Raw genomic sequence first — 14,012 nt, 5'->3', positions numbered from 1 at the left:
TTTTGTTATTTGTGAGCACCAAAAATTAGGCCTATTGGTTTGTGCGTCAGGCTTATAATACGGGGTGTGCCATTTATCTTGACCACCCTAAAAACTGTTTGTCCAGATGCAAATTAAAAAAATGTTTCAAGCAAATGTTCTTTAGCCATCAGGGGAACATCAATCAGCATAATTGCCTTTGTTGTAGCTTTGTTTTTTACAATGATATGAACAGTGGTATGACTCTTTTAAATGGCACCTGTATTTTTTATTCGGTAATTCATTTCCTCTCCTAAAGACGTATTCAAAAATGTATCACAGTGTGCCATTCACTGAAACACAACATTGTTCATTAAGACTTTGACTCTCCTGTACCATTGTGCAGGAGTAGAACATTCAAAGGTGCTCAAAGTGGTGACCCTGGACACTGATACATTGGTGCACTCGTTGAATGAAAGAATTATTTACTACTTCCAGTGTTACCTGTTGAAGAGAATTACAAGCAAGCATGATACATTCCTGCATGTCCTCTGGAGTTGTTGGAATATCACGCTAGACTGTCTTTAATGCATCCCAAAAGAAAAACATACCAGAGGATTTAAATCAGGAAACCTAGCAGGCCAAGTAACTGTTCCTCCTTGACCAATCCATCTGGCAGGATACCTTCAGTTCAGAACATGACGTCCACGCAAGGCATTATGTGCTGGACATCCATCGTGTTGATAGCACGTAAGCATTCTGGTTCTTAGCGGAACTTCATCCAGAAGAGGAGGAAGAATTCGTCTGAGGAAGTTGGCGTACGCTGTGCCATTTAGACTACCGTTGATGAAATAAGAGCCAATAATTGTAATGCCAAGCATCCCACACCAGACGTTAACTCGCCATTGACGCTGATGCTCCACCTGTCTAAGCCATTGTGGGTTGTCGCTGGACCAATAGTGCATGTTCCTTGTATTTGCCTGTCGTTTGTTAGAGAAGGAACATTCACCGGTAAGTAGAACATTGGAGAAGACATTCAGGTTGGCGAGGATTTGCTGCCTTGCCCACTGATAGAACTGTACACGACTCTTGAAATCATTTCCATGCAATTCTTGATGTAGGTGTACATGGTAAGACTGGAACCAGTTACTTGTAAGAATACAATGTACACTGGTTTTAGGAATGCCAATCTCATGTCCAAGCTGTCGTGTACTCTACATGTGGATTCATAGCAACGGAAACAAGAACAGTATCTTCGACAGCTTTGTCTGTGAGAGTGCTATGACGATTGCGTTGTTGTGGGTTGAAACTTCCCATTTCCTGAAGCGTTGCAACAAGATGAGAAAACATCCATCGGGAAGGTAGGTTCTTGTCAGGATATCACTCTGTACAGTTCCGCTGCCTGTGTAGCATTTCGCTTACCTTCAACAAGAACAACAATAAAAGAAACGTTATGTTGATGCAGTTTGTAAGAAGGATAGCCTTTACTGTAGGCCTACTCTACACAACAGTATTTAAAAGGACTAAACTACTGTACTAAATGTACCCATACATAAGAAAACATTATTGCAATTACTGTTCTGCTAACTTACATTCCCCATAGATGAGTAGCATTTCTACCTTCTCTTCATTGGTGTACATTCTACTGGCACAACTCTGCAACTGACAATGGTTGATGGAATGACGGGTGTGCATTCTACTTATGTTTACATTTGTCCTCTGTCAACGTCAGCACATGGATGTGTTCCATTACCCCCAGTACCTGCACTAAACTCTGGGAGTGTCAACGTCAATATTGTGTTACGTAATTAATAATGTTGTGTTTCAGTTAATGATACACTGTGATACATTTTTAATAGGTCTTTAAGAGAGGAAATGAATTACCAAATAAAAAATGCAGGGTGCCATTTAAAAAAGTCATACGGCTGTTCATATCTTTGTAAAAACCAAAGCTACAACTAAGGCAATCTTGCTGATTGATGTCCCCCTGACAGCTAAAGAAAATTTGCTTGAAACTTTTTGTAATTTGCATCTGGACAAACAGTTATTTAGGGTGGTCAAGATAAATGGGACACCCTACATAATGTACAAAGTTATTTGTTTCTGCTTAAAACAAGAACTTTGCACTCACTTAATTGCAGTATCTATTTATTATCTTAATCACAACAGTACTGCATGTGAGTATAGTGTAACCAAATATGAAGACATGCATCATGTCTTCTACTGATCAGTTTGCAGGTAATCGTGTTGTATGTATTCTACGAGCATAACATTAGATAGTTTGCAAGATTATTGTCAATGTTATTTATGTCTTTGTGATTTTGGAATTGCATATTTAAATGGTTTGTTTTGTATCTGTTTCATGTCGAGGGAGAGCAAAGTAACATGATGACAACAGCATCTGTGGCACAGCTGCCAAGAGAGAGCTGACTGCTATAGTCCACCAGGTGAAGGCCATTGCACAGAAAAAGATGCTGGTGGCATGCGTTATTGCCCTCTAATTGAAATAAAATAAATGTATGTAATCGTATCCAACAAACAAAATAATAGACTATCAATGTTCTAAAGGAAAATGTCGTGGTAGTTAGTTCAGTCCTTGTTTTTGCCTTGACTGTTTATCATCATCATCATGAGTGTTATTGTTAGTTAGTTACATGTTCCATAGATCATTTGAACAATTCTTTAATCGAAATGATGTGGAACAGTCAGTTTACAGGATATGTATACACAATCAGTGTTACCATTAATGAACACATTTTTATTTTTAGTCCTATTCATGCAACAACACTTTTTTTACTAGCTACCAGTTTTTAATCAGAAATTCATCAGTGGAATATAAAGAGTTGTCCAGGAGAAATGATTTTAAATTAGCTTTAAAACATGCTTTTCTACCTGTTAGACATTTGATGTTATAGAGCAAATAATCAAAAAACAAATTTCTGCATGTTTAACACTTTTTCTGAGTCACTGAGAGCTGTAACAATGGGTAATAAAGACTGCATTCTAATAAAACACATTGTTCAAAAGCAAACACCTTTCTTCCACATAAACTTTTACTTCTGTTTTCTTGATAAATAAATAAATAAATCACTTCTCACTTACAATGACATATTTTATTAGAACACAGTCTTTACAATAATATCGAAGTTGATCTTAGGTGACCAAGACAAGAACAAGAACTGAACTAACTACCATTACATTTTTCTTTACAACACTGATTGTCCATTTTTTGCATGTTATGTACAATTAAATACATTTATTTTATTTGAATCAGAGGGCGATAACACGTGCCGACAGGATCTCCTACTGCACGATGGCTTTCGCCTGGTGAACAATAGTGGTCAGCTCCCTGCTTGGTGGTTGCACCAAAGATGCTGTTGTCATCGTGTTACTCTGTTCTCCCATTACATGAGACAGATATAAAACAAACCATTTAAATACACAGTTCCAATTTTACAATCTCACAAATAACATTGACAATAATCTTACTAAATATCTAACATTATGCTCACAGAATGCATACAACATATGATTACCTGCAAGCTGAGTGGGAGGAGACTTGTTGTAACTGTCTTGATATTTGGTTACACTACACCCCCACTTGCTAGCTCAGTTTGGCAGGTGACAAGACTATACTATCTCCTTTTGCTTTATTTGAGAATTATTGCTACCTCTTTTTCCTCTATAATGATTATTAAACCACGCTCAGTCAATATTGTGCATCACACCATCATACACTGAGGTGACAAAAGTCTTGGGATAATGATATGAACATGCACAGACAGCAGTAATATCGTGTACATAAGTTATAAAAGGGCAATACATTGGTGGAGCTGTCATTTGTACACAGGTGCAAAGGTTTGCGACATGATTATGGCCGCACAATGGGAATTAAGAGACTTTGAATGCGAAATGGTAGTTGGAACTAGATGCAACAGATGTCCATTTCAGAAATCGATAGGGAGTGCAATATTCCAAGATCCACAGTGTCAAGAGGGTGCCAAGAAACCACATTTCAGGCATTACCTCTCACCACAGACAATGCAGTGACCAACAGCCTTCACTTAATGACTGAGAGTGGTGACGTTTGCGTAGAGTTGTCAGTGCTAACAGACAAGCAACACTACCTGAAATAACCATAGAAATCAACGTGGAGCGTACGACGAATGTATCCCTTAGGTCAGTGCAGCGAGATTGGGTGTTAATGGCCTGTGGCGGCAGACAACTGTTTAAGGAGTTGGGCATTCTGACTACTGCTTCACAGTATATTTATTCCTTCGTGAAGTTTGTTGTAAATAATCCACTTCAGTTCGAAAAAAATAATGATGTACATAATTACAATACAATGACATGGGAGCACCTACTTCTCCACTGGCCATTGATAACATGGAAATCAGTACTGGGGCCAAAGAGAAAAATGAAGTGGAAGTGAAAGACATTACTTCCCGTGCAGTCCTAGATGGTCCTTGTCTTTTTGCAAGTGATATTTTGAAATTTTCCCTTATAAAGGATTATAAATTTAGTCATTCTACTAGATGGCTTACAATGGCTATTTCTCACTCTGGAGTTGTTGGGAGTATTGGTGGCCTTGAAAGTTTTGATAACTGTGATTTCATTACTTACCAAGCTTTTAATGTTGGTAAGTTTTTAAAGAGGACATTGGTATGTCTTAATTTCATTGTGTGATGCCTTTTGTGTTGAGGACTCGTGAACATTGTAAAGTGGATCAAGATTATGCTATTTATGTGTGTTGTAAATGATTTGTAAAACTTGTTTGTGATTTGACTGCATATTATCATAAATAAAGAAACCTGATTCCCCACCCCCTCAAAAAATCCTATTATGTTATGTAATAATTCAGCCTGTACCTGCCTATTTGCTTCTTCCATTGGTGGGATAAACCCATCTCAAATGTGGAAGTTAATTCAGTCTTAGTTCACTAGTAATCTTGTACACTCCCAGTATTCCGTTTCCCAAATGAACCAAAATCACGTTCCACTCATCATTTGAATAAGAGAGTAACGTATCAAAGCAGTGCACTTCATCTTTCTACTGCACATGAACACGCAATACTCTCAATTATACTTCTGCATCAGTTCTTTCTCCTGGTATGGAATACACAAAACTCACAAATGTAATTCACACTAAATGGAACTTTCATTTAGCTCACCGAATCCTCAGTAGTGTTGTTTGGCCATCCCCCTCGGTCCCTTGTACTTGTGAAAAAACTTTTTTGATTGGTTGTTATTCATTTAATGGTGTCCGCATACCAACAATAGATTGTGGTAAACACTGTTTCTTTGTGTCACACATTGTTGTAACATTTTTTGAGAGCTGTTTATTTCCATCTTAAAGGATATCTTTGATTGGTTGTTATTCATTTAATGGTGTCTGCATACCAACAATAGATTGAGGTAAACACTGTTTCTCTCAGTCACACTTCGTTGTAACATTTTTTGAAAGTTGTTTACTTCCATCTCAAAAGATATGTGCCGGGAGCAAAAGCTTATTCATTATCAGTTTACTCTTATTTCAATACTATGCAAAGAATTTTCTAAACTCACCTCACTGTCTGTTGTAAGGGTCTGGAACCAGTAACTTTAGTGTAGGCCTCTGCTGCTCATCTTCTGACAAGTATATTTGTGTTTAAATTGTTGTACAAAATCTGACCAATTCTTAAAATCATGTTTATGAAATACCACCCATTCGGCTGCTTCAGCCTCTAAATGTTCAATCACAAATTGTGTTTTCTTTCTGTCAGCTCATCTAGATGGCAAAGCTCTCTCAAAAATTCTTAAAAATATTATTGGTGTAGTTCTCCTTTTGGTTTGAAATGCAGGAACTGATCAGACACATGAATAGTGTTAGATAAACTAAATTCCTGCCACAATTCATTTGGCAAATATGGTTTACCCTCTTTATGTTTGTGCTAAGCCAGTGAACTGATTTTGCTTATCTAAAGTTCTACTGATTCGGTCACTTCATTTGATCCATCAAACATGACTTAATGCCACTCCTCTCTACATTAATACTACTGTCTATAGCAAAAGGGTTCCTAGACACTGTGAAGTCTGAGACCTGTTTACATACTTCCTGCAAAAGCACCTCTGTCCATTCTACTCATCGTAGCAATGCTGCCTTTTCTATTCCATGATCTCCACCATTGTATGAACACTCTCCATGATTATCATGTTTTAACTTGCATAATTCTTTACACTTTTCAGATACTTATGCTTTTAATTTCCCTGTGTTGTTGTTCTACATAATTAGTTATTTCTCCCATCTCCCCACTCAGAGATAGAGCGCATTTGGCATCCCCAGGAGAAGCATCCTCAATACATATTAATAATTCAGCATGTACATGGTCAGTTTGATCCACACTCTCCTGGCACATGAAAATATTATTTTTATTAATTTCCACATGAACTACAAGTTTCATACTCCCAGCCTGCTAAGACAAGTTAAGAATATCATGTTTCATTGGCAGCTTCTCTTCCCTAGACTTGTGAATAGGACGTTCTAGCCTGTAATGCATATTCACTGTCTTACGGAAGCTAGTTAATTCAGAATTAATCTCAGTATTCAAATTCTCTGTTTTCTAATTCATCTCTATATAAAAGGTATTTAAACTGGTTATATTTTGATTAATTACTCTGGCCCACAAAGGCCAGTCATCCATATTCATTATGCTGTCTTCCAACATGATTACTAATAACTCAAACTTGAATCTATTCGCTATATGACTTACAGTCATAATAATGCATCAATCAAACTAACCAAGTTAAGCTTGTTTTCCTAATACAGTACTTAACAGTTGCATTTGTTTGTTGACATGAATTGCACCCACCAAATAAACTTCTATTGATAGTGAATTGGCTCATGGTGTAATCTGCAACTTACCAGTACCTGTAGTTCAACTGGTTTTTACTACCCAGTTGCAATGCTCTGTAATGGCCCTCACTAGGATGCACTGCTTGATGCCATGAACCCCCAGATGTTAGTACGTAGACTGCTAAATTTATCTATCAACTGCACTCAGCTGCCACCACACAAACACTGCATTTTGTAGTAGTTGCCCTTGATGTCAGCTGCCACCACCAGGGCGCTGTGCCTCTCAGTCACTGTTCACAGTGTTGGCTGGCGCCACCAAGACACTGCACCTCATCACCATCACTCACGGGCCGCATAAGGAATGCAGCATTCTCCGTGAACTCACACACAGTCCTCTCCACTCGTGTCTCAAACAGTGTCTATTCTTGCATTTCATAAGCTTTCTCTCTTCTCATGACCTTCGATCCATTGAGTTTATGCTCAAACATCACTGTATCGGTCACCACATGCAGAACCACACCCCCATTTTAATTGTTATTATTTAAATAGACAACATCAGCAGACATTGTACCTAACATCCAGTGACAAAAGCTTTCAATCAGGTACATGTAATGATTGAGCTTGACTGTTCTAGCTTCTTTTCCAGAGTGTGCACCACAACAGATTTGAATTACTTCAATAAACTGGTCAAATTAACTTTCTGCTAACCCCCAAGTAGAGAGAGACAAAATTGAATCATTTGTGTAACATCAGTTTCATAAAAGTTCCATGACTTCTTAAAAGTTGACATTTGGGTTATCATCTCCACTCTTGCCTTTAGATATTAATAACTGATTCTTTTCAAACTCCATTAATTCTAGTATTCCCAACAGAACTCAATCATTAAGAAAAATCAATCTTCTTATCATGAAACCAGATTGAAAAGTGAATAAGTTTCTTCCACATAAATGTTCACTTCATTTTTTTTTTTTTTTTAAATAAATGATGTGTTCCATTGGAACGTAGTCCTTACAATAACATCAATGTTGATCATAACTGGTCAAGACCAGAACAAGAACTGAACTACACTGAACAACATTGATAAACCATTTTTGTTAATTACCTACAGTTAAACATATTCATTTTATTTAAATCATAAGATGATAACATACGTCAACAGCATGTTCTACTGCACGATGACCTTCATCTGGGGGACAATAACAGTCTGCTCTCTGCTTGGCAGCTGTGCCAAAATTGCTGCTGTTGTTGTGTTACTGCAATCTCCCATGACATGAAACAGATACAAAACAAACCATTTAAATACACATTTCTGATTTTACAAACACAGAAATAATATTGACAATAATCTAACATTGTACTTGTAGATTACTTATGACATGTGATTGCCTGCAAAGTGAGTGGTAGGAGACATGGTGTAATTGTCTTGATACTTGGTTACGCTACAGCAGCGCCTCTGCTTCTACATTGTTATCTACTGCTGTGTATGTTTACATATGAAGCATTAAATCCAGATTGCCTTTTTTCAATTGTGAAACAATGTAGCTATTCTTTGATGATTTGACCAGTCTTATCAATCTTGTCTGTTGATCTTATGGTGGTACAGGAAGTAGAGGTTGCTGCTAAAAGGTTTGTTGAACAATATTATGTGAACAGTTTGTTTTTTGACAGTGGTATTCTTCCCAGTAGGAATTTGCATTTTCCAAGATGCAGCCTTTCCTCATAAGGCTGTAAATATTGAAGACTGATTTTGTGACAACCACTAAAATAATAAATCTTCTCTGATCTCCATAATCAGCAGATTTGGATTTTACAGAGACTTTGTAATTCTGTACTTCAAAAACAATCAGGGTTCATTGTCATAGTCTTACAACTGACAAAGGATTGAAACAGTTTCTTTGTTAAAAATAATATAAAAATCCCATTGGCTTGTATCCAGGATTTACATGCATTTATACCCAGGAGGCTTTAGCTAATTTTGGATGCAAAAGCTTGGCTGTACACCATATTATATGAGCTTTCATATTATTTGGTACAAATTCTGTGTGTTGCACACTGATATCTCTCTCTCTCTCTCTCTCTCTCTCTCTCTCTCTCTCTCTCTCTCTCTCTCTCTCTGTCTGTCTGTGTGTGTGTGTGTGTGTGTGTGTGTGTGTGTGAGAGAGAGAGAGAGAGAGAGAGAGAGAGAGAGAGAGAGAGAGTGTCAAGTAAAGCCAGTGGTGTGAAAATTATGTTCTCTTCAATTTTCAGGGCATCCAGAGGCTGTTATGCTGTATCAAAATATGCAAACTGGATCTGTGGGTCATGTTTCCCACCCAGTGAGTGATTCAGAGGAAAGCGTGAATCTTCTGCCAGAAGACTGCAAGAGTACAGCTTTAATGTATCTTCTCAAAGGAAAGCATTACTTAAACTTTTTGTGAAGTTATGATTCTTGGTACAGGACATTTTTATCACCATCTTTCAGTACCCTGAGAAAACATGTCATTATTTTGAATGTCCTGAAATTTCTTGTCTGTAATTGTAATCTGACAAAAATGAATGAAAAAACTGGAATTTGCTTGCTCATATAGAGACTTGAGTTTATTGCAGGACTATGAAATTGTATCAAGACTATAGAGTGATACAGACTGAATTATGTACTGCATGAAATACAGGTAATGCTCAGATTTTAAAGTATATCCTAAATATACATGTGTAAGTCATGGGTAATGTACATTTTGAAGACTACAATGTTTAAATGTGTGTCACATACGAAATTATGAAGTCTTGTACTGTGACCCTGTGTTATGAGTAAGTTGTATCAAATTAGAGTCGTGTGACTCAGTTGTGCCTGTAGTTGGAAGGATTTGTCTCCAGCAGAGTCCAGACCTTCCTTGTGCTGACATTAGGATATGTATTGTGTATTTTTTACAATTTTTTAAAGTTTTGGTGTTCTGTGTATGGCTTAATTCTACAAAATGAAAAATTGTGACCTACATTTGGGTATTCTACAAAATTTGGCAATATTATCTTGTTTTGTATTGTACAGGATGGTAGGCGTCAGGCTGATGTGCGGACATCCAGTGGGTGTATGTCCTTAAGCGAAAAGCAGAAAAGTGTTGTTCACCAATTATCTATGTGCATCTCATTTTTAGGGGTGCATAGGGTGCACCTGGGAAAGACACCAACAGTTGGGCAGGAGCCATTATGGCTAAATGATCAAGAGGGTGCAGAAAAACGTGTTGTTAGGTCAGGAGCTGGTTGCAGAGAGAGCGAGCCCAGCTGGGCCCAGCACTCCGCTCCCATCTACTAAGGCCTCACTTGATCGTTCTCCCACATTCCCATTGGTCGAGGACTGTAGGCAAACATATGCTAGGTATGTGTTTATCAGCAGTCCTTCACAGTGACAACTCTTGTCAGGCCAGAAATAAGGCTGTTACTGAGCAACAAACCGTGGGAGTGGTCTCTTGAGCGGAAAGAAATAAAAATCCTCCCAATCCAAGAGTGTTTATAATAAACTATCTCCAGTTCTTCACACATACACATTATTGCTATAGGCTACTATTTTATTATCACATGTCCTTAGTTTTCCAAACTAGTCCTTTACATTTGACCACTAATATGGTACTGTAGTTGTGAAAGAAGGAATTTGTATTACCACTTGGGCTTTATTAGTATTTTACATTTTAACTCATCGCTTTCAGTATTTTATAAATTGTATTTGTGAAAGAGGGAATTTATCGCATCACTCAGGTTTTATCAATGTGCTGCGTTTTAATTGTCTGCTTTCAGTATTTTTGTAAATGTGACTCATTCCTTTTCATATTTTTAATTAGTTTAGCACATGTGCAGCCCCCCCCCCCCCCCCCCAATCATTCACACCCTCTATAGTATTGGTTTTGTCTGTATCACCTCTGACGCTATCTGTAAAGATGTTCTCCATTTAATAGCAGTCTGTATCGACTTGCTTGCTGCTCAGTGACCTTCCTGCTTGTGATGTGGCAAACCACTTCTTGTTTACTGGGTTCATACTTTGATATTGTCTCAGTGCATTACTAGTTTACAGCTTGGCTTGGCCTGTCTAGTTTTTATCCACATTTTATTTTTGTAGGTTCTGGTACTCCATTTGTTTTAAGTAAGGGTAGCTTTTAGCGCGCAGTTTGTTTGAAACATGACATGAATGCTGTGGAGTGGCTCTAAGGCAGTGACCTATTAACAAGAATCTTTGTGAGTACTCTTCAAGCACAGCTCTATAATACTACTTTTCATTATCCTTTTGTTCTTTGCACCATTGTTAAGGATTCTTTGTAAAAGAATTTTTTCTTATTATTTGTACCGATCATCTGAGGATGTGTCTTCTAGTGGCGCAAAACCATCCATGACTTTTTATTAAAAGTATTATACAGCCAATGTGGATTATTTCTTTGAAAATGTGGAAGTTTGGCTGCGGTTGCCCGCAGTTTAAAATAACAAGTTTCAATTTTGTTGTTACAATTTCTTTGGGATTTAGTTAGCGATTTAGTCAAAGGATACCACAAAGCAGTATCCATTATCACAGCACAGTTTAGCTAATTTGATGCCATTTTTGTGTCTCTTTTGTTTCAAATAGTGGCTGAATATAATTCATCCCCGTAAGTGTATTAGAGATTCATTGATACTTTGTATTTTGGCAGGATCATAATATTTATTTCATAAAAGTTTTGTTCAGTTCATTGATGATGAATTGAAATTTTGTAAGATGATCCAAAGCAGGAGTGGCCAAGCTGCAACCCACGGGACACTAATTTTTGTCCCATGGATGTGTTTCAAGTGAAAGAAAAATTTCACATAAAACCTCCAAAAGAGCATTCCATCAAGTGTCTTTCATACAATATCCAATTACAATAGGAATATCTCAGTTCATTGATTCAGCTATCATTAAATTTTCGTCTATACTCCTGTATGAAAAAAATCACTATATTAGATTTATTTTGAAAATCCCGCTTGCCATCTTGAAGAAAATACAGTTTGCCTTGGCAATATGCAACCAACACTCAGCAGGAGTATGGACTGCGCAACCGGATACGTTTGTTGCACTGCATGAGTGAGATGAGTGGCAGGCATATACAATACATTCCTTATTTAATTTTACTGCAAACTCAAAACACTATCGGCCATAAAGTTACAGCCCTTCATGTGTGTATGTGGTGCACATTTGATCACAATAGACTTATATCATCACTTCAGCAAAGTAAAGCCAGCTTTTATCTTCTTACAATTAATCTGTGATGCTTGTCTTTAATTTTAGTAGGCTTGCATTTATTTTATGTATTCAGTTATGGTGAGTAGGTACACCAAGCGACATTAGCAGTGATTTCTGCCTCAGTACCTTCTTTTAATTTTAGTAGGACAAAATAAAATAAAAGTGCAACTTCATCCACCTGTCTTTCTCTCTTATTTATCGACCTGAAATGTAAACTAGTTTTAAGAAATAAACATAATGAAAGAAGTGGGGTTGAAATTTTAAAGTTAGGCAAGCAAAGCATATGTAATTTTATATGATACATGATGTTCAGAACTAAAATATTTATTTCCTAGAGCAGTTAAATACCACTCTCAAAAATTCCCAAGAGAACAACCTATGAAGTTTTCCAAGTGCGTGTAATACTCAAATGAAAGACCGACAACTCAATGAGCAGTGTATCTGTGTTGTATGATGCTAGCCTTGCATATGGAGGGTCAGGGTTCAATTCCCAAGTAGGTTATATTTTTAAACGTAGATGCATAGTGAAGTATATTTTTAAACATAGTCACATGCTCTATAAGCATTTCCATGAAGTGTGCAATACATAAAGATTGGGAAAAAAAATGCCAGCACTTGAGACTTGGTATTGCTGGATTGCTGGTTCGAGTCTAGTTTCTACCATTACTTTTTTTACATTCAGTTCGAATACCTACATCATACAAATATATACTTATGAGCACATATTTAATTGTCATTTTATGAAAAATGCATGTCTTCTTATTTTTAATTACTTATCATACAGAAATATACATTTTTCATTGGAGATAGAAATCCTGAATCACAGGTCCTTTATATATAAGGTTGTTTTAAAAAAAAAGAAAAACATTTCAAATTAATTTTTTTCCATCATCATGTACCGTATGCTACACGGAAATGCCCATGGAACATGAACCTTTGTTTAAAAATCTACCAAAACTGGGAATCAAAGCACACCAGGCATCCTATAACGGAGACATATGGCCCATCCAAACAGTCAGCTTGCTTTACTGTGTTAAACAACTTCAGGAAACTTAACTGTATATTTTCTAGGGAAGTTTTGAGAGTTGCATCAAACTACTTTACATAACTGATAGTTGTCTTTGAACTTCATGTACCATATATATAAAAAATTACAAAACTCTGATTACCGTGTGGTCTCTCTGTCAGGAAAAGTCTGTTTCACTTCAAGGCATAAATTTGGTGTGCTATCCATTAGTAAACAAATAGGACCTAAGAAGAGGAAGGTTACAGAGGAGTTGAGAACTTTTCAAGACAAATATTTTTTGTGGAATGTAAAACAAAACCCATATGTCTGATATGCAATGAATTTGTCTCAGTTCCAAAAAAACATAATGTCAGACAGCATTATGAGACTAAACATGCAGGTATGTTTGATAAGTACAAGGGTCAATTCGACAAGACCAGGTAAACAACTTAAAAAGGAAGCTTTCTGCTGAGTAGCAGATATTTACAAGGGCATTCATAGTCAACATGCTGTATGAAAGTGAGTTACGCGTTAGTTCTGATACTGGCAAAAAAATCAAAGCCATATTCAGATGGTGAAATATTTAAGGAATATGTGACTGTAGGCTTTCCCAGCATATACTACTGATGAAGGTTTTCGGGTCTCCAGCTGGGTGGTAATTCGGGAAGTGTCATACTACCAATCTTCTGGTGAAGATCATACTACCCATCTCCGCCAGAACATGGGTAGTATGACACTACCTGAAATGTTGCAATATATCAACACTACCACCTGGCTGTAGACCCGAGAAACCTTCATCAGTAGTTACGAAATGCTTAGAGACTATCATTAAAATTGTGTGTTTAGTCTCATAATACCGACTGACATTATGTTTTTTCGAACTGAGACAAATTCATTGCATATCAGACATATGGTTTTTGTTTTATATTCCACAAAAAAATATTTGTCTTGAAAAGTTCTCAACTCCTCTGTAAAATGGTTTCTCAGATATGAGCCTGT

General features: G+C 37.0%; 1 protein-coding gene across 6 annotated transcripts in view; it reads left to right on the top strand.

The window, feature by feature from the left end:
- The window catches only part of LOC126185083 (uncharacterized), a 152,487-nt gene extending 142,724 nt beyond the window's left edge, over positions 1 to 9,763 (top strand). For all 6 annotated transcript variants that reach the window (XM_049927869.1, XM_049927870.1, XM_049927866.1 and 3 more), the window contains one exon: positions 9,037 to 9,763. In XM_049927869.1, the coding sequence (XP_049783826.1) occupies positions 9,037 to 9,206 (170 nt within the window). In that variant the 3' untranslated portion in view covers positions 9,207 to 9,763. The remainder of the gene's footprint in view (positions 1 to 9,036) is intronic.
- Positions 9,764 to 14,012: the final 4,249 nt, after the last annotated feature.

Source organism: Schistocerca cancellata, chromosome 4 (assembly GCF_023864275.1).
Source record: "Schistocerca cancellata isolate TAMUIC-IGC-003103 chromosome 4, iqSchCanc2.1, whole genome shotgun sequence".
In the NCBI taxonomy this organism is placed as follows: domain Eukaryota; kingdom Metazoa; phylum Arthropoda; class Insecta; order Orthoptera; family Acrididae; genus Schistocerca; species Schistocerca cancellata.
The sequence above is the reverse complement of the archived record's forward strand: the minus strand, read 5'-3'. Positions and strand labels throughout refer to the sequence as shown.